The sequence below is a fragment of the Fusarium falciforme genome, chromosome 13 (assembly GCF_026873545.1).
Source record: "Fusarium falciforme chromosome 13, complete sequence".
NCBI lineage: Eukaryota > Fungi > Ascomycota > Sordariomycetes > Hypocreales > Nectriaceae > Fusarium > Fusarium falciforme.
In genome coordinates, this window is record NC_070556.1 from 246,029 (window position 1) to 267,295 (window position 21,267).

The window sequence follows — 21,267 nt, forward strand, 5'->3', positions numbered from 1 at the left end:
AGGTCAACAAGATGGAAGAAAAATTAAATATTAACGCAGGTGGAAGAGATGCGGGGAAGTCAGCAATTTGATTTTACAGAATTTACCTGCTGACGAATGAAGAGTGGGGATCGGAGTCAGCCGAGAGCACAAGCAGCGGAGTATCCATAAGCGTGTGCCACAATTAAACGAGCCCCACTAGAACGACGACTTTCTTAAACACTAAAAAGCAAAGTCTCCTTTCCCCACTCCATAAAAGGACATCCCCACCCTGGCGAGCAGACCTTCTCTGCTGCCTGGAACTAAAGCTGCGGAACGCGCGTCAATACGATGCTGCCAACATGAGTATATATCCAGCTTAAAAGCTTTCCTTTTCAGGGGTTGTCTGAGGTGATGATCCCCTATATGTATTTGACATTTGTCCGGTTCTGTTGCCTCGGCCGTGTCCATCATCGTGCAAGACACTGCCCCAAACCACCCCTTGTTGGGATCAACACACCGACTTATTCTACCTCTTGTGGTTTATAACCACCGCATCTATATGGCTGAACCCCAGAGCACCGCCGAGGCCCGGCCAATGCTGGCGTTGCCGCCGGCCAGGGGGGGACGTATCCGCCGGCTCGTCGCCATCATCGCCGACAATGCCGGGACGGAAACCACCGATTTGGTTATCCCCTACGGCATTCTCAAAGAGTCGGGCATTTCAGACGTTGTTATCGTCTCAACTCGTCCTGGCGTCGTCAAATTGATCCCCGCCCTTCACCTCCAGCCGGACATGACGACGGGAGAGTTCGACGACACGAAGGCCGGCGCCGACATTCTCGTTGTGCCGGCTATTGGCGACAACAAGAACCCTGCGCTGATCGAATGGGTCCGCGAACAGGCGAAGAAGAGGACGACAATCGTTACCATCTGCGAAGGGGCGTGGATCGCCGCGCGCGCTGGCATCTTCGACGGCAAGGCTGCGACTACTCACTGGTTCGCCTTCGAGAAGATGGTGAGATGCTTTCCAAAGTCTCAATGGCTCCGGAACCGGCGCTACGTCATCGACGGCAACATCATGAGCACCACCGGCGTGACTGCCTCCATTCCCGCGTCACTGGCTCTAGTCGAGGCGATCGCAGGCTACCCGACGGCACAGGCAGTGGCACAACGACTCGGGGTCGACCATTGGGACGCTGCATATGATGCTTGCGAGTTTAAACTAACTGCCAATCGCATCTTGAGAGTAGTCGGAAACACTCTCGCCTTTTGGAGCCATGAGACCGTCGAACTGCCGGTAGAGGACGGCTTCGATGAAATCGCCCTTGCGCTTGTTGCCGACGCATGGTCACGCACATATTGCGCCCGGGCTATCACCACCAGTCACGCACCCGATCCGGTGCGGTCATGCCGCGGGCTTGTCCTGATGCCTGATGGCCAAGCAAAGGTCGGGCGCCTGATCATGCAGTCCCAGCCTCAGACTGCGACGGAAGCGCTCGATCAGACGCTATTAGAGATATCTGCTCGGTACGGAAGTTCGACCGCGGATATTGTGGCGCTCCAGCTCGAATACCCAACCCGTAACTGACCATGGCTTCAACCCCTCTGCCAGACTTCTCAACAAGCAGTACAAATTAATCAGGCCCTACTCCAATGATTATTGCGAGCATTACGACGTAATACCTACATAGTACGTGTATTGTCGCATATCACCACTAGGTTCGTGCGACTGGATATGAAACGCGGCCCGTACTTTGTACTTTGGGGTTGTGTATCCGGTTTCACATCTATCTAACTTGTCGCATCAAGGATTCCAATCCTAACGACATGAGCTTAAATAGCTCTGCCCGAACACATGGCTGTTCAATTTCTTTTGTTCTTTAGATAATTCTCAAAAATTGACTGGTGCCATCAATGGTCCCTGTGGAGCCAATTGTCTGACACAACAATCATCTCCGCGAAAAGCCAAGCATATAACTTAGCTCATATTTTCAATGAAGTTGCAGCCTCAATGCAGGTGTCAACGTCGACTCGGGAGTGCGTACCGCTTGTCTATCGCCCAGTACTGCCTGGGGCGGACACTTTTGTTCTTTTATCCCTCGTCTACTTCTCTGTTTTTAGAAGAGTAATGACTAAACCTCCCTACGGAGGGCTTTGGAAGTGTCTCTCCAGAATTTATATGATGCTCGTGAAATATTCTATGTAACTAGCAGGCGGAAGCTCTTGGAATCCTTTACCCTTTTGAACAATGTATTTTAGTATCGCCAGGTGCTGCCGGTCGCGGTGTTGTTGGGCGCGTTCCCTCGACAGAGGGTCGTTGAACAGGCAATTACTTGCCTATGAGGACTGTTTTTTCTATATTACATTGTCTACTTCGCTCAAAGTGCTTCCTGCTATAGTCCCCCTGCTTTTTCTGCAGCGCGAGCCCGTATACTTTCTATCATCCAACCACTTATTTTCGTCTCTATTCTCCATATGCTTTTAAATCTCGTTGGATTTGTCAAAGAATTGAATTTCTTTTTGAGAGGCTCGGTTTGAGCCAAAAATTGCGCTCCAGCCCTAAACTGGTACCGGTAAATGAGTCATCGCCCAGGGCCTTGCTGTATACACGCGGCTGCTTTTCTGCATCGACGTATTTTTGTTCCCGTTCTAGCACCTCTTGAAGATGCGCTCGTGCCTCTGGAGCCACAGCGGCCGACCCCCCACATTGGCCATCGACGATTATGCCGGTTGGTTTCCCCTTGCAAGCCGCAAGCTTGCGGCCTACTTTAAACCACCCGCTGGCTGCTCTGGATGGGAAAAATCGCGACAGGGGACATGTTCTATCCACGAGCACTCAGGGGCCAAATCAATATCCCCATTCTTAAATCTTCCTCGACTTCGGGGATTTTTCCAACCATAACAAGAGCGGCAATGCTTATGGATCTTCTGCTCCTACTTGGCGACGCACGGACATTTTCGATACTTTAGCCCATCTGGCTCCGGGGCGGGTTAAGAAACGGGACTTGCTTATGATCGGGGGGTGGATTGAAACTCCTCTAGTCCAAGCTGGTCTTTGATGATTCCGGGAATTCTCGCGATATTTCCTGCTACTTTGTGTCGCTCTGTTGATCCCATCCCTGGATGTCGTACCCGGAGGTGGTGGGCACTTCGTCCGACACGCAGGCGCAGCGACATTTTGTGCATATCAACACCCGATACCTTTCGAGATAAACAAACGGTTCCATAATGCGGGATCTCATATTGACATAGGCTATCGCAACTTGTATAGTTATTGTATAACGACTATTGAATTTAAACCCTCCTCGACGCGTTGACAATGTCGCGCTCCTTGTGTAACACATAGCAAAGCTTTGATTGGCAGACACGAAAACGAACTCAATCCCTGTCATTTAAATGAACTCTATCCCCTGTAAAGCGGGGCACAAAAAAGAACTCTACTACAATTCCGATAGTCATTCTGCAGTAGGGCAATTCAGGCGATACCGGTAGATACAAGAGACCGACCTTCGTCGCTCCCTTAGTTAGAACCAAGCAGCGCAGTTCAATCATATCTTCTGCCCGCACCCATGTTGCACACCTCAAACTCCTGAGAGTAGATTCCTTAATCTAAGCCTAAAGCCTAGGTACCCGTTGGCTGACCCCGTGGGGCCACCTACGAGGGGCTTTGCTCGTCATTTGTATGTAGTAGATGTGCTATCTTTGATGCGATATCTTTATACCGGATATGCTCCTGTCCCCTAGCTCAGTATGCAGGAGCAATGTGGCGCAGCTTGCAGCCATGCATATAAGTAGAGCATTTTTCTGCCTCGTCAGGCTCTGAAGTCCTGCCGACCATAAACTCCCCGCTCACCGTCTTTCTCTCCAGTAGCCTCTCAATCAAATGCTCTCACAATGAACGAATCCGCAGAGGCGACAAAGTCCAGCCAACAGCCACCAGGAGCACTATCAGGACACGATGTCTTTCAGACTCCAGAAAATGAAGAGTTCTATGCGGCAAATCTCTACAATGATCTTGATGCAACCAGCAAAGAAATCCGGATTATCAATATTCTTCCCGACTCTGGCGGTGGATTAATTGAGTGCGAGTTCCTGCCTGAAGCGCCTTTAGTCGACATGAAAGGCCGATACTTTGCTCTCTCATATTGCGCGGGAAGTGCAAAAACGACCAATATTATCCTCGTCAATGGGATAAGGTGCAATGTCTTCGCCAACCTACATCATGCGTTGGTGCTTGCTCGCCAGTATTTCAAAAAGAGCTTCGGAAACAGCCCACTTCGTTTATGGGTTGATCAATTATGTATCAACCAGGAGAACAACCAAGAGAGATCCCACCAAGTCGGATTCATGAGAGACATCTACGAGTGTGCACAGCATACCCTTATATGTTTATCGATATCTGACACAAGGGGAACGGGACTCGAATGGTTGAGCGAGCTATGTCGCAATGTGCCACTTCGAGAGGATGATAGTATGCCCAACTTTGAGAACGATGAAGAGCGAGAGAACCTGGATGCCGAAATGAAAAGGAAACAAAACCAATGGCACCGTGACGCTTACTATATCGAGACCATCCTAATGTGTCCAGAGGATCCTGAACCTGCCGTGAAGCGATTCTGGTGGTACCGACTGAACCGCTATTTCTGGAAGAACATGGCGAACGAAAGATTTGCAAACGGATGGATGGCATTTTACGACGTCCTTGGAAGCCCTTGGTGGGGACGAGCATGGGTATTTCAGGAGTTCATCATGTCCCACGACATTACTTTCATGTTTGGGCGCCAGTTCATCTCTTGGGCGCAGATATCGCAAATGCTGGATTGTTTTTGCGAAATCCACGAAAGCTTCCTGACAAGTCGTGATCGGCTTATTGGAACCAATGGACTTGATATAAATGGCCCGGAAGATCGAGTCTTTTGTCGTGTCTTGGAGCACATCCAGCGTACAGGAGCGCAAGAGAATGTGGACAGAGCAGGGGTTATGACCAAGATGAAGTTGCGCTGGAACGGAAGAACGGATATCAAGATGCTTTTAGCACACTCTCGCTATTGCGAGTCTTCTGATGACCGAGATAGGGTCTACTCCTTCATTGGGCTTGCATATCCGAAGTATCACATCATTCCGGACTATTCATCGCAAAACAGCCCGTCTGATGTTCTCATTGAGACGACAAAGAAGATTATACAGGCCGAAGACAGTCTAGACGTCTTGATCCAGGCTGCAATTCCTGTTGCTTCACGGAGGCTAGCATTGCCATCTTGGGTTGTGGATTGGACTTGCAGAGGGCGAGATGACTACTTTGGCAAGTTTTCTTTGAAGTTGCGCTGTGGAATCACGCACACAAGCGCCAATGCCTCTTTTCGCGAAATTATAGACTCAATGAGCCTCCGTCGCACACTAGTGATCGAGGTTTGGGGTATTCATGTTGACACGATACGGTCGATCATCAGAAATGAACCGTTTGGAAACTTTGAGACTCCGCAAGGTTATGGTGGCAACTCATTGTCTTCTGCGGAACGCGGAGATGAGATTTGGATACTATACGGCTTGCGTATACCGATCATTCTACGGCCTGAATCCAACGGGTATCGAATTGTCAGTTGTGCACTGGTTAATGATAGCCCTGGGTGGGATGGGCTTCCAATCGTGGCGCTTGGGGAGATCATGGAGTTGGCCGAGACAGGCCAAAGAACCCGAAAACGCATCTCGATATTTTAGTAAAGGTTGGATAAATTTGCCTAGTTTAACTATACTTCCTTGTAGCTGTGATAATGATATGGAATTAAGAACTCGGAATGTATTAATGCCAGCTATCTAAGGCTGGAGGATAGATTAAGTCCAATGCTAGGTGTAATCTAAGTCGTTTCCTAATCAGCGGCCGTGTCTACATCTATACATGTAACTAGATGAGAGTTAGGTCTGCCAAGCTACTATGCTATGTACGATTGTGGTGGTGAAGGGCTCTGAGCTCGGCAATGGTTCCGTATGCGAACTATTATTGTTATGTTTATTATAGTTAGTTAATCATACTTCTTCCACCTGGTACCACAACAATCACCGAACCCTTTGAATTTCCTGTATGGGGACGCCGTGGGCGGACCTCAAAGTCAACTGTCGGCGCTCTGCGTGATGTTGAGGGTAAACGCCAGGGCCTGTCTCTTCCCATGCTCCAATACTAGCCCGCTAAAGCCGATTTTCGCGGGCAGTGGAGGCATCGGCCACGGACATGGATGGGAGCAAGCGAAGCGCCCTCGTGGACTGAGGCTTTTGGCCCGCATCGGTGGATGCTGGCGAAGCGGAACCCCCATTCTTTTCCGGCTCGCATGGCTTGTCAGTCAACATCAATTAGCTACAACGAAGGTTAGCCAGCCAATAAATAGGCTACGCGCTCGGTCTACAGGCAAATATCTAGGAGACAGAAGGACAACAAGTGATATTTATCCTTTTCTGAGGCACAGTTTCGCATCCTCTCCTTCCCTGCATTAATAATGCCATCCCTGTTCGTTCTGACTTTTTTTTTTTTTTTTTTTTTTTTCATCTTTCATTCGTGCTGAAACCTGCATGATTCCATAGCGGTGTCAGTTCGGATGCAATCAAGACAAATGCCAGCCTTCCTCTTCATACTTTCTAACCTTCCGAGCAGCGTTTCCTCATAGGGTGGTGTTTCGTGATAATATCCACCGCGTTGCCTGTCAGAATGGTATTTTCTTTCCATGTCTTCAGTTGATATCGCCTTCATGTTATCGATAATTTCGAACATGGGAACTTCAATTATCTTCAATGGCTGGTATTCCGATTGCAGTAACGCGTACTTCTCACCGCGGTTTTTACTCCAACCACATGAACAGCCGGTATCTGCCCATTTAAATAATAATTGGCTTATTTCTGCTCGCATTCGGGTTCTTCTCTCTGCCAACAGATCTATGGAAGTCAGCTTACGTCCTACGATCTGCGCTTATCTCTGTAGGTTGGGGGTTATTTCTTACAGAAAGTTTTCAAAGGTATCATTTGACTGATATTCTCGTCATCCAGAAGCCCTAAGTAGGTTTCTTTGTAATTGATGATAAGGTCGAGGCTGCGAGCCACGAATGCGCCCATGTCACAAATAAGAAAGCCGCAACCATAAGATAAGCCATATCCGTCATGGCTTCATCGCCTTTAGGCTTCAGCCATTGCGCTCTGGCGTATTTGAGGGCAACGCTGAGATCATATTTGTCTGCCTCAACGGCGATTTGAAGAACCTCCTTAGCCGTCAGGGTATCTGGGATATCGGCATTGCGATGGTGGATAACAGAACAAATTAGGCGCATCGCATGGGCATCATCCTCCACTAGTGGAACGTCCCGCGGGGATTGACTGGATATCCCTTGGCCTTCACTCCAATGGCGACCGAACATAGCATTGAAGACTTTTGAGGCGGAGCGGAGGCACTGGGAATAAACTCTCAACCGTATCTTCTGTTCTCCGACAAGGAGTACAACATCGCCATCAGAAGCGACGTGTTCGGCAGAGTTTGGCTCCTCGCGTTCTGCTGGATCCATCTCTAAGGGAAAGTTGTTGCGTTATGGAGATCAATTACCAAGAAATCGTCGAAGGTGTGATTGCGAAAGGGTCAGGTGCGAAAGAAAAGCTCTTTTGCGCTTGGGGTAATAATTCGGCTTGGATAAATGAGAGCCCGAAGAGCCAATAAGAACAACAGCCCAAGACGACTATCGTCAGTTGATGCTGGAGGCCCACCACTCACGATTGACGACGTGTTGTTGTGTCGCGCAGGGATGCTGAGTGCACTTGACAAAAGGTAGTTCTTGTTGTAGTGATTGTAATTATTCTTGGCTAAGTTGTGATTATCGCAATGAGAGGTCCTTTGGGGCCTTATATCTTTGAGTGATCCCATCTAGGACTTTGAACCTTAATCGTAGGACTTCAAACTTTAATCTTGATCCTGTAGATTAGGGGGAACTCTCAGTTCTTCCAACAGAACATCCAAAGTGCGGGGTGCCGGAGTTGAGGAGTAAAGGAGCGAGCAGCGGCCACTCGCAACCTTCCTGCCGAAACGCCGTGGAACCATTCTCGTCACATCACGCAGCCTGGACGCCGCCGAGAAGCTCACAGGTAGTTATAAGGCTATCTACCAGATCTCAACCATGGACGACGCTCAAGGCCTTTAGCTTCTCTGGAACAAGCTGGAGGGAGAATTTGACAGGAAGGCCGCTGCTAACCTTCTTCTGGCCCTGGATTATATCCCTCTGGCCATCAGCCAAGCCGCAGCGTACATGAATCGCCACGACGGAGACAGATCGCGTCATCAACTTCTGACCTTCGCCCTGTACTATATTCTGACCCAGCATCTACCACGGCATATATCGATTCTTTAGATAGCTTCTATAGCGATCCCTTGCAAATTCGACATTTGACTCGATCACGTACTCAACATCTCCCTCCTTCTTCGCCTCTTCTACTGTTTCTAGGTCCACAATCACAATTCTATCATCAACAAGGAGATAGTTATCCAGCTTTGGGTCACCATACATCAGCCCATAGGCACCAAGCTCTCCATAGGCCACTCTCAGCCGGCGGCAAAACTCGGGAGCATCCAACGGAGTGTCCACTGGCTGCTCAAATGGCGTAATCCCCTCGACCTCGGACAGGACTAGAGCTCGCTTGCCGTCACACCAGGCCAGTCCATAACATATGGGAATGAGGTAGCCTTGGGCCGGCCGCAATCGTTCGTACATGCACACCTCGTTGTCGAACTCGTCGTCCCAGTCTGGCTTCATCTTTTTTAGGATAATTCGCGACGGAAGGAAGTAGCCCGGGACCAAGGCTCTAGCGAGATTTTGGAGGGTATAGGGCAGCGCTAAAAGTATCCAAATGATGGCTCGATCAAAGGCAGACCGGACAATGGTCAGGCGTAAGACGTTGGGGTGCTCGGCGTCGGTCCAGTCGCCTATTGCAGACAACGTATTGGCTTTGAACCGGAACTGGACAAGAAATCAGTCAGTTAAATGGGCAATTGTATTCTAGTAGCGGAGGAAATACTGACCTTGACCGATATCGGGCGCAGATCTCCTTCGTCATATTCTTCAGCCATGGTGAAAGATCAGATGTCTGCCTACCTATGGTGAGGGAGTGTTTTCGGAGAAGCTTACTTCAGGGGCAACCACGATTTCGTGTTAAAAAGACGCGAAGTCACGTGCGCAAGGTCACGGGGACCCCTGTCACTCAAAGTGACGCGTCCCCCACACGTGCATGCCGCACCAACACGATAAAAGGCGCCTCATCTACAAACTCGTTTGTTAATATTAGGTCTTGAAATCTCAGATCTAGGAATATACTATAGCGGAGTGCAATAATGAGATATGTGGTTTCCTGCTATCGTATTGATGTGTTTCCTTGCCGCCAGCGCGCCTACGGTTGTGTGGCAGGTCTTGGGAGGATGCGAAAGAAGCCGCAGGTGGAAGCATTCGAGGACCAATAGCGACAAGGAAGCGGCTGCTGCCTATTCATACCCCGCCCTGCCGGCTCCTTGAGATGCGCTCTGATGCCACTTCCTCCTTTCATCCCCTTCACTGTACCCATCCTCAGAATGTCGTCGTCAGTCGCAACGCTCATCGCAGAGCATCCGTCTAACCCTTGCCACGAAACCAATATGGTTTCAGGTAGCTCTAAAACATGGACAAAGCCATACCCACCCATCACCAACTTGATCGTCCACACGCGGATGCAGGGAGATCAGGCGGCAGAGGCCGACTTTCGAGCCTTCCACCCTGAATATGAAGATGACTCGCTTAGGCTCCAAGAACGCGGTAATCCACCGAACAAGCGATCCTATCGGTTATACTCGGAGGAAGACGGGGTTACGTGGTTTCACACAGAGGTGTCCAACGTCGTCCTTGCTGCCTTTCAAACGTATCCTCGGGTTTTACAGACTTCTCATGACAAGCCCATGGCTGAGTCTCGTGACGACCATACTGTTGATGTAGCCTACTCTGTCTATGCTGGACAGGTCAGGAAGCACGTGGCTATCGGCGAATTCAAGAGGGGTCTCATTGCCCGAAGAGAGTGGCAGCATGGCAGGCTTGTCACAGCACCTCAGAACAGCTTATCACAGGAACTACGAGGGTAAGCATTCACACTTCAGTCCAGGGCCAATATCAGGCTAACCAACAACGTGCATGGATTAGCTACGCATGCAGATATTCGTGTCCACTTGTCTTTTGTTTCGATAATTACACCTTCATCATGCTTCAGTTTAGGGCAAGAAAGTCCAAGGACCTGAATGAGGCGAAGTGCCCTGTGGACTGCTGGGTCTTTCCACGGGACAACATACATGGCACCACCCTGCGATATGCATTCTATCGCTTCATTGTTCAGGGCTTTCGCCAATGCCAAGGCCAGGCCGCATTGGGCATAGCCCTGAACGGGCAAAGACCGTCTGAGCGCTTCTTCTTCAACGGGGCCCCATTCTGGAGAGAAAAAGACGGGTCAAAGCTTTTCGAGCCCTGGAACTACCACAGGGTGGTCGATGCCTCAAGTGGTGCATTTTATTGGGCTGCCCCTGGAGGGGCAGAGCCTGTGCAGTATGATGACGGCACTACTGTATGGGACACCGCCTCCTTTTGGAGTGCCCAGGAACCGGTCGACGAGGAAGAGGATCTCTTTAGTGCAGATTAGGCCTAGTTCAGTGTTGTAGGCAGGCTCTGAGTATGAATTGCAGCAATAACAGATATGTTGCGTCAGGTTGAATAAAATATGGTGACACCCTCACCGGAGGTGGGGAGGGCTTAATGAAGTCCGAGGGATGTATCTCTATGTTGTGGAGGATTGCCTGGGATGAAATATCATGCTGTATTGCTACATCCTTATGGTTCCTCCCACTTTCAGTGAAAGTGGACTTTTACGCGTCTTGATTGGTCCAGCACCCTTGTAGTCCCCTTTCACCTGAAAGAGTACGTTCAATAAGGCCGCCCTGGCCCTACTCAAGAATTAAAGACCGAAACGGGGCCCGTTTCCAGCTCTGGACCAACCAAAATTCTCCATTCTTACAGGGGTTCTCCAAAATCGAAACGGGGCCTGTTCTCAATTCTGACTCTAAAACCGCGTCGCGAAACGGGGCACGTTTTCGCGTCGCGTTGGTCCGTGCCAACCAAGTCAATTCCTTTCACACTTCCCTCTACCCCGCCTGAGCCTTTATTTACTATGTTCTTCTCTTCTTCAGTTAACACCTACATCACTTATCCTCTACAGAAGAAATCAGTCAGCCAATTTATAGGTCGTGCTGGGTTTCTACTGGCAGAGGATTAATCAGGCTGCGTACTCTGAGGCAAAGGGTGTAAGTCACGTTTGGTAATGTGCTCAATGGTATTGAGTGTAAGCAAGTTGTATTATTCATATAGTGTTGATAGCTGAGGTAGCTTGTATATAAGCAAGTGCAAATGGTCGTATACTATATACTTGGAGCGCTCACCAGGGAAAACCCCATGGTGTTCACTTGCTTACTCGGATGACGTTGTCACGAGTGAGCGTCGCTCACTCGTACCATAGTGGATCCTGCTCACTTGTGCAGCGACTTTTGCCACGTGGTGCGGTTCTGCCTTGCTAGACCGCCCGGCCTGGTACTGGGTCGTGACAGTGTAGCACTCAGGGTTAGGACTAAAGTCATCTCTTACACCATCAGCACCGTCTGCCTCCTGGTCACGGGCGATGGCTTCTATACTTGGTCTCTCCGCCGAGATCACGGAACTGGTGCTTAGGAACCTCCCACCGCGGGATCTTCTTTCTCTTCGGCAAACGTGCACAGAACTGTGTGCCAGAGCAGCACCTCGATTTTCCCGCCATTACTTCCAGACGCGCTATGTCATGTTGGAAAGACGAAGCCTGGATACTCTTGTCGAGATCTCAAAGCATCGAACTCTCGGTCCTGCCATTACGACATTGGAAATATGTGTATACCACCTCCTCCCACTGGAAGAGTTGCCAAGAATCAAACCTCCCTATAGCGAATTTGAGGAGATGATACAGACCATATCGCCTAGCCAATATGAGGGACTCATGACGTCCGAGCACGGCGATACCGAGTTTCGAGCTAGGACATCATTCTTACGATCTTCTTCCCCCAACCATCATGATGACAACAATCATCATCTCGGCCAGCTTCGTAGAGAAGCATACCTCACACACTTGGCAGATCAGGATCAAGTCGTCGGGACAGATTATGCCATCGAGTGCCTGAAGCAAGCTATGGAAAATCTTCATCATTGCAAGAACGTCATCATCGATGATGACAATCGCGCGTGGGGCCTACGTTCTCTGAAACAATCCATCGGTGTCTTTCCGCAGAGGACATTGACATCTGCTTCAACTCGCAGCATCCATCTCCTTCGCTACATATTATGTGCCGTCCTTACCGCCTTGGCCGCTAGCAAACTGGAGATCGCGGACCTAGACATCAGTATCGGATGCTCGATGGAAAACGGCAATCGAATAAGTCCTTATATGCTTCCCACTCTATTGCCATCCCCTATCACTAGCCTCCGTCAACTTCACATCGTGCTTGACCCGGCTGTCACCAACGTTGACGGTCGCTTACCTTGGGGTTCTGGCCTCGTTCGATTCCTCCGGTTGTTTCCAGAGCTTTCCCAGTTTTCTCTCGATTTCGAATACCGTGATGAGCAGAATCGCTTCTCAGAGGTCGCTGCGATGCTGCACATACCAAAACTGGAGGTGCTGGTACTCTCGATGATAGACTGCCGCGGAGAGGAGCTCACGGATCTTATCCTCTACCATAGACGGACGATTCATGAAATCAGACTAAACAACATCAACCTCACGGATGGACCGAAATCTTGGCCGTCGCTCGTCAATGATATCCGCGACCATCTTAGTATAAGCTACTTCTCCATGGACAGTTGTACGGCGGGATATACAGATATGCATGAAGAACGAGTAGAGGCAAGGAGCACACAGGGCCTGACAGCTATCATAGACATATTATCGACTAAGGCGAATCAATAAGAACGCATCTTCTTGGCTAAAACCGTGCCTGAGGAGGGTTCCCCTCCACTCCAAGTATTCGGCAGTTGATGGTGTCTGGGTAGCGCTACCCCTGTCACTCGGCGCCTCTTTAATTTTAACCGTCCGTCCTATCACGCGTAAACCCAATCATTAGGCGCGACACGTTGATAAACGAAGAAGGAAAAGCAAAAGGAGCAGGCATATAAAACTCTATATCTCTATCAAGGTAAACAGCAAATAATACGTAGTCAAAACAAACAAATAACCCAATAGGACAGTAAGATTCCTGTAGCAATGGCTACTTGTTACATAGGCGAGGAGTATAATTATGTGGAGTAGTGGGCCTCAATGGCTGGATTAGGGTGAAATCATAGATAGAAGGTAGGTCTCCATTGCGTGTAAGACTTCAACTTGCTGGACCCTCTGAGAGGGTCCCGCGGCAGAGCTGTCTGTCGGGGTGAGGTCACATGACCTCGTCCCGAGGATAAGCCGATTGGCTGGCGTTATCCCGTTCCAGATCCGTTCTCTTACAAATTATCATTTTATTGGTGATCTCACACAGTCAAGAGGGGCAGAGTGTGTGTAGTTTGGCCGCAACGGGTCACCTGTCACTGCGGTCTTATGCGTAAGCGTGTTAGACCGCAGCTTCAGAGAGGGCCCGTCCGCGTTCTCTCGTAGGGAGGCAAGTGTCTGTATATTGTAGTAGTGCTGAAAGTGAGGTAGATATTGACGACACCAGTGTTCCTCCGGAGTCGGATCCCTACAGCGGGGATGCATGGCCTGGGCTCGGTCTAAAGTATATGGCTGGCTACTGGCGGAACCTTGCGGTACCAGATGCAATTGGCACTGCGTCACCTCAGGCTGGGATAGACGAAAACGAACAGGTCCAGCCAGATTGGTCCTCGATACTCAGTCGTGGGAACAGTCGCCCAAACTTAAACATCCAGAGGTCCCAAAACATCGCCCCCAGTATTCAACGTACTTGGGATGTGGACAGCGTCATCTCCTGGGCTTCGTGTTTATCAATTAACCGTGGGCTTTGCGTCTCGTATCATCCGCCAACTTCAAGGAATTTTAGAAGCAGCATTCATGTCTTCCACTAAGGAACAGCTTTGCATCTTATCCCTCACCTTCGACTGGGCAGCGGACGTCAATCTCCTCAATTTGGCACATACGTTTTCTTTCCCGGAATTTCCCAAGTCTGTCGAACGACTACTTACCTCACTAAAGATGAACGGCGGATGTGGATCAACCAACTTCTTTTGCCCGCGGTTCGTGTTATCTGTCATGCCTGCAATTTGAAATCACGACAAATTCACATTCATTCTCGGATCCACTCTAAGAGGCAGCGAGTATGAGGGGCAAGTCGAAGCAAGTATATATAGGAAATCGCTAGCTATTTCAGGTACTTAATAATGAGACGGAAAGCTTGACTAGGTACCTAGGCCGGCGTAAATTGGACTTCTGCGGATGGTGTATTCTTTTTTCAGACGACGGACAGAAACGGCCCTCGGCATACTTGTCTAAAACAGCTGCCGTGCTGGGACTGCGATTCGCGACTACCTAATCCGTTCGCGACAATAAGTGTCCCCTCGTTTCTTGTCGCCTTGTTTTTTACATCTTTCCTCCCCCGCCGCCACCGCCGTCCTTGTCACTCCCCGTTTTGATCTTCATTCCTCCTGGGCCCAATTCTCTCACTTGGCAATCAATCTACACTTTCTGTGGGCATGGGCGCCTTGCCAATATTGACGTACGCCAATGTCTTGGAGCGTGCCAGGCACTCATTGGACGCTTAGCGGAAGTTGCCGGCGTCTGACAGTATGCTCGATATACCTCGCCATCTTTGCGTATCACACCCGGCACAGTCTGCGAGTCTACCATGCCAAATTTCGCAAGCAAGGCTCTTTCCCACTGGGGCCACATATCCTAGCCGGTTCGTTCGGGCTGGTACGATATTACACTAGGGCCGTTAAGGGGAATGTGGTACCAGAAGCCCTCCACACCATCCCATGCTTCGTCCAGGCATTCACAACTCCACGCCTTCCTCTACAATCGAATGATCATATTCTTGGCTGAAAGGTTCGATGTGGGCAAGATCCACTCGAACGCCAAGGTCTACGCGCATGCTGTTTTCCTAGGCGCTATTATCACCATTCACAATTCTGGCCTACCAGCCAGTGTTCCTATTTACACAAATCTGCAGAGGCAACAACTGTGACGCCTAACGCGTGCAACTATAGACACGGCGTCCGCCATTGATCTAGCTAAAAGCTTTGTGAAGGACTCGAGTAATCCATGTCTTGAACTCACCCTCCATCCAAACTACAATTGCAGAGAGAGCAGCCTGGAGTTGATACATCCCGTGAACCGTGCTGCTGTTGCCGATTCGAAAGTCTCGATCCAGAATATGCTGACGGGATTTAGCTTAACACACTATGAGAGAAAGGCCCAAGAGAAAGCTCACGATTTCGGTCTGCGCGTCTACCGCAAACATGAGAGTCCAGACTCCCTCTACAACCTGGATGATAGGAAGGGTGATGATTCGCTCCATGCCGCCACCAAGTCTCATGATGCTGCGCATACTTTCATGCCACGCTGCTATCCAGACGCCTAGCTGGACGTTTGCTGCTTCAATATTGCCGGCGGACGTTTTTGTTTCAATAAACACTGGCGCCGGGCGAGATTTGAGGGGGTAGTACGCCGTTTGGTTGACAGTCGCTGTAGGAGAGGACTTGGTGAACGTTTCGATGAGGGCCTCGAGATCCTTGTCGGGAGCCAGGATGAGCGCAAAGTCAACCATCTTATGGACTGATTTGGTGGCATTCATCCGTGATGGTGAAGCGTTGGAGTCGTAACCAGATATGCTACCCGTGTTCGAGAAGCTGGAGCCTGTTTTTTGCGATGAGACCTCGTCGGAAGGCTGGCCAGAGAAGGAGGGACGGAAGGCTGGGACGATTTGGGCCGATGTTATCGGCTCGACTATAACGGAGGAGAATGACGTGAGTTCATGGAGGAGAGGATAATGGACCATGGTGTTCCAGGCCGCCTCGGAGCGATGCAGGTCAGATGACTCATTGGAGAGCTTGACAATCTCCAGGATACGACGATGTTTATCAGCGACAGAGCGGTTGGAGGACTGGGTACTTGTTCCGGTACTTTGCGTATTGGTCGCTTCATCCACTTGCTGCCACATGTAGGGACGAATATCCCTTAGATTCATGCCTGGGATATCAGCAAGAGTGGGCGGTAGGATCTCTTCGCCGTGCTCTGCCATGACAAGTGCGTCGTAAAGATCCTGAACATCAAATGGAAGCGCGGCTCCCATATCCATCTCTTTTTTAAACCGCACTGGCCGATCAAGGGTCAACAAGTCAGCCATCTTCCTGTGTTGCTTTGACGGTGATGTGCTGCGTGGTCGTTGGAGTGATGAGGCTGACGACCTAGTTGAATGGGGCCGCTGGTCCATCGCCGGCGTTGCGAAATGGGGCCGGGAGGCAAGGACACCCGTAAAAACGGACGTCGGTGCTACCGAGGGGGAGGCAGAAGAGCCGGAATGCCCTGGTGGAGGAGGCCTTTCGCCGTGGGAGAAAGAGGGTGCTGGGCTCTCGAAGACATTGTCCGTGGTGTCGACCCTGGTCCCTGGCCGTTGTGGTCGTCGAGGTGTCGTCTCGGGATCGGTGACGATGTCATCGGGGACATCTTCAAGTCGTTGGCGCTTCGACGGACTCGACATTGAATATCTGATGGATCTGCACTTTGCCTTGTTCAGCGATTCGTCGTCAATGTCCGCGATGATTCGTCTCGGCCCCTCGGTTGGGAAAGCGGGATCGTGGGACGGGCTCGTGGTCACAATGGTCTGGATCCACGCGTGAATCGCATCAGGGTGCATTACGAAGGAATTAAAGGTGCTCACGCAAGTGTTGATTGTTGGTGCCGATGACTGTGTCGTGAGAGCTGGGAATCTTGGTGGGACCATTGTTGTGGTTGCCCCTGACGACGAGCAAGGAGAGGCGGACCTTTATTGTTGCAGGCCGATGACGCCATTGGCAACCGGCCCCATGGGGAGTGCCTGGGTTCGCCGGCCCTGCCATCACTGAAAACCTGACTAAACCTTAGGAGCAAATCCAACGCAAAATCATTCACGATAGTACAAGTACAGTTCATAGCAACTCAGAACACCATAAATATTCTCACAATACTGATCCTGCCTTGATTGCGGTGGTACTATACCTGCAAAGGAGTGCCAGTTGGCCAATCAACTGAATTTCGTGGTCGAAGCTAAACTTCATTCGAGCTAGCACGTACCAGTTTGGCGCTAAACTTATTTAGTGAATTAACTCGGGGACTCTGAAGGGGTCTGAAGTCCCATTGAAGACGAAAGCCAGAAATGGCCTTGGGAATTATTGCGCTCACATTCATAGCATCGCTCGATGGGATGATCAGCAGTGCCGACCACCTCCAGAGGCCGCCCAGCTTTCTTCGTAAAGTCTTTGAGCACGGACCCTGTCGTGGCTGATGTGGCTGTTCACAGTGCACCATGCGTCACAAGAACCGTGATGACCTGCCCCACCTCCTCGAGATCCCTGTCGCTGTCACGTGCTGTCATCGTCCACCGCCGCTTATGGCCGTTGGAAAATACTGACAACTACCATCTTCCATCCAGCACAACGTGACCAGAATAAGCCCTGATTTCTGACCCAACATGGTGCCTCAATTCTTTGATGCTACAGGGTGGACCGAAATAAGCGTCCGCTTTTTGTTTACAGAAAAAAGATGACAACGGCTTATTTTAGACTGGTTGTGGCTGAAACACAGTATGAAATACATGGTCTTCGCACGAGCATTATGTCACTCACCTATCTCCTGAGTGCGCGTAGCCCTCCCAAGATGTCACGAGAGCCACCCGACCGCGGTAACCCCAGAAGTACTTGAGGGGTACGAAAAGTTTAATCTCGGAAGGAATTCCTGCCAATTCCCCGCCAAAACACCATCAATTCATTTCAATACCATCAATGAACTCCCCTCCAATTCTAGAAGAGATACAGGTCATCAACCCCTATGATGACAACAGCTTTATCAAGGAAGAGCACAGTCATTGCTTGTGGCAGGGGGACCCCACCCGGGCCGTTGATCTTCCAGCCGAAAATGACCGAGGCACCAACTTCAAGCCTTTCCATGTAGAAACACGCAACTTTCGCATCAGCCCACTGCCTCCAACGCCTCTGCAACTATTCCAGCTTTTCCTACCCATATCGCTCGTTGAAAAATGGGTATCTTACACCAATTCATGGATCATGTGGCTCAAAGAAAACGGCGTCGTTGACAGCTGGAAGAACCCGATGGGGACGACCTCAAAACTGCACAAATGGGAAGGAACAACGGCCTCAGAGGTATTGACGACGATAGGTGTGCTAATTTATATGGGTGTGCATAAGGAAAAGACGATACGAAGCTATTGGAATCCCCCTAAGCCCGGTGATCAACGCCCTGCGCACTCATTTATCAAGTTCATGCCATACAACAAGTTTCAGCTCCTCCACAGGCACCTTCGTCCCTTTGATCACACCAAATATGACGAAACGGCACCTATTCCGAAGGTATTTCAATGCGTTGAAGAGTGGTCTGACCACATACAGGCCGTATCTATGCAGATTTTCCGGCCCGGGTCTCACCTTGCCGTCGATGAGTGCATAATCCGCTATACGGGCAAAAGCCATGACATAACGGTCATCAGAGGCAAGCCTAACCCCGTAGGCTTCAAGATATGGGTCATCGCTCAATGCGGCTTCTTTATTCGGTGGATTTGGCACGTTAAGAAGAAACCACACGGTGCCGCTGGCGTTGAAATTTCAACGCAAGAGTCATCATCGCAAGGCCGGTCAAGCAAGCGAAGAAAAGTCTCAGTCGAAGCCCCTGATACAGAAGACGAGACTTTCTTACCGAATTCGACTCAGGCTATCGTTGTTTCCCTTGCAAATATGCTGCCAAAAGCGACATATCACGTCTTTGTGGATAACCTCTTCTCGTCGTCTCCCCTCTTCCGCAACCTCCGCAACTACGGCCTCGGAGCCACAGGCACGGCTCGCACGAATAGCGGCATCCATAAGGAACTCATACAAGATAAGAACAATGACGGCAAAGTCAGGAAAATGTACGAATTTAATACGGTCAAGGCGATACCAACCCCTGACAACCAGGTGCTGACTTCAGACACTTTTCACTGAGAAATCCTTACTAATTCGTCTTCGTGCTGTGACCCTAGGTCAACCAAATCGCTTGGAAAGACAATAAGCTTGTATTATTTTTGACCACCGTGTTTACTGGTGCCGACGATGAGCGTGTCATCCGGCAGAGGAAGAAGCCGTCATCACGGAAGTCAGAAGCCAAGCCAATACGCCGCTTTTTCGGTGACGAAGCTGTCAAGATGATCAACATCCCGACAGTGGCTGCTGAGTATAACGACCAAATGAATCACGTTGACCGTGGTGACCAATTGAGGTCATATTATAAGTACGATCATCCCCTACGCCGTGGACCGTGGCAGGCACTTGCATGGACTTTCCTCCTTGACGTGGCCCTCGTTAATAGCTATATTGCTCAACTTCACGGACCGCAGCCAAATTGGAAGAGATATACCAATCAGAGAGAATGGCGAGAGTGCATTTATAACGAATTATTCAACGCCTACGGTCATGACAGTCAGGCGAGGCAGCGATACCGACCAGGAGACGAGCGTGATCTACAAAACCCCGAATTGCAGAGGGAACACATCAACCGTGAGATCAATCATGTCGACCGTCATGTCAAATCAGACTGCCTAGCCTGTCAGGGCTGTCGGCAGGGGCAGCTGAGGGCAAAAAGTGAGGCTTGGAGCCCTCTTACGGAGACCAGTGGTAATAAAAAGAGGCCCAATGGACGGAGTCAGACCTCTCATGGCTGTCGTATTTGCAAGGTTGCGATTTGTAATGACCAATATTGTTGGGACTTCTATCACCACCTAATTTAGCAGAGGAATTAAGTATCCTGTATTTGGCGCCTTCTGATTGGACCAGACCCCTCATCGTGACATCTTGGGAGGGCTACGCGCACTGAGGAGATGGGGCCCCCAAGCAGATTGGACCATCTTAGTCATACGGTCTCAACATTCCGCCGCGATCCTCGATTCGGTTCTCGCCATTTGGAGCGCGTCGCGTACGGTGTCGAGGTCTGGGATGTTGTGGATCTTGTTGACGAGGGATAGTTCTGTTTTGGGGCTGTTGTTTCAAAAATTCGTTCTCGCTGTTGTGAAAAGTTTTTTGTCGCTTTGTTTTAGGGCTCACTCTTTCTGGATCCATGATGAGCTTAAAGTCACGTGCTCCCATCTGCGTTCCACCTAAAAATTATCTTTAGATGTGCCACATGCAGACTGCTACTAAGACACACCTGCATCTTTCGTATAGCATTATTAATGGGCTCGCGCCTCGCGCACAATTCATGACAACAGTACATCTAGTTTGTTTTCATTGGCGTTCACACAACCGATAAAGTCTCATATCGGTCCTGGGAATCTCAAGGGCCCAGCCAGACGCTGCAAAGGGGAAAAAAAATCCACATCGATCACGGGCGCAGAAATCGCCCACTTGGAGGTAGAGATTGTCTAGTCGTTGCAATTGATATACATAGCTAACTACTATAGACACTTTGATCTTGAAATGCGGACACAATGCCACATATTAGCTGTGGCCCCTATTCCCATCAATCTTCCTTCCCATGTCGCACTTGCCTTCCTCCAGACCTATATACCAACCATGACCCAGGTTCCCGACTTCATCAGTTTTTCCGAAATCCCTGCCGACCCTGCCCTTATTTCCGACGACCCATTCTTCGGGCCTTGGGATAAGACTGTACGTGCGTATACGGTCGACGAGGTCATCCATCTCGCCCCCGGCCTGACCAAGGTTTCCCGATGGCCTGCAGTCTATCAGAGCACTCCTGATGGTATTCGAGTTCGTGGTAGCACTGCCGCTGGCGTAATTTCCTGGACGAAGTGGACCGTTCGTCGGCGCCAAGATGGCATGTCCCCTACAGGCTCTGATACCACCTCTAGCTCAACAACCTACGTCGCAGAGCAGTGGGAGCTCCACGCAGACCTCACCATTGAGGCTAATAGGCTTTTAATGCCATTTGTTTCATGGTATGCTCCTAAGGTCATGACCCAGCTTTGTCAAGGGGTTATGGACGAATTAGTTCGGAGATACTTTAAAATGCCAGTTAAAGAGTTACAATAATTGCACGAGTATAAATCGCAAAGAA

The 21,267-nt window shown here is 50.0% G+C and overlaps 5 protein-coding genes across 5 annotated transcripts; 3 read left to right on the forward strand and 2 right to left on the reverse strand.

Annotated features, from left to right (window-relative positions):
* Positions 1–8,309: 8,309 nt before the first annotated feature.
* Positions 8,310–9,052, reverse strand: NCS54_01466100 (Hypothetical protein; the record flags this gene model as incomplete). The annotated part of the gene is made up of 2 exons (XM_053159799.1): positions 8,310–8,942; positions 9,005–9,052. 2 exons carry the CDS (start codon positions 9,050–9,052, stop codon positions 8,310–8,312), a joined length of 681 nt encoding a protein of 226 aa, XP_053015774.1.
* Positions 9,053–9,541: 489 nt separating this feature from the next.
* On the forward strand, positions 9,542–10,635 carry NCS54_01466200 (Hypothetical protein; the record flags this gene model as incomplete). The annotated part of the gene is made up of 2 exons (XM_053159800.1): positions 9,542–10,083; positions 10,146–10,635. The coding sequence occupies exons 1-2, from the start codon at positions 9,548–9,550 to the stop codon at positions 10,633–10,635; spliced, it is 1,026 nt and encodes a 341-aa protein (XP_053015775.1). The 5' UTR covers positions 9,542–9,547.
* Positions 10,636–11,664: 1,029 nt separating this feature from the next.
* NCS54_01466300 (F-box domain-containing protein) lies at positions 11,665–12,975 on the forward strand (the record flags this gene model as incomplete). The annotated part of the gene is made up of 1 exon (XM_053159801.1): positions 11,665–12,975. One exon carries the CDS (start codon positions 11,665–11,667, stop codon positions 12,973–12,975), a length of 1,311 nt encoding a protein of 436 aa, XP_053015776.1.
* A 2,260-nt stretch (positions 12,976–15,235) lies between these two features.
* NCS54_01466400 (Hypothetical protein) lies at positions 15,236–16,951 on the reverse strand (the record flags this gene model as incomplete). The annotated part of the gene is made up of 2 exons (XM_053159802.1): positions 15,236–15,385; positions 15,440–16,951. 2 exons carry the CDS (start codon positions 16,949–16,951, stop codon positions 15,236–15,238), a joined length of 1,662 nt encoding a protein of 553 aa, XP_053015777.1.
* Positions 16,952–17,963: 1,012 nt separating this feature from the next.
* Positions 17,964–21,242, forward strand: NCS54_01466500 (DDE-Tnp-1-7 domain-containing protein; the record flags this gene model as incomplete). Its single annotated transcript, XM_053159803.1, has 3 exons — positions 17,964–19,172; positions 19,238–19,485; positions 20,651–21,242. Exons 1-3 carry the CDS (start codon positions 17,988–17,990, stop codon positions 21,240–21,242), a joined length of 2,025 nt encoding a protein of 674 aa, XP_053015778.1. The 5' UTR covers positions 17,964–17,987.
* Between the last annotated feature and the right edge of the window lie 25 nt (positions 21,243–21,267).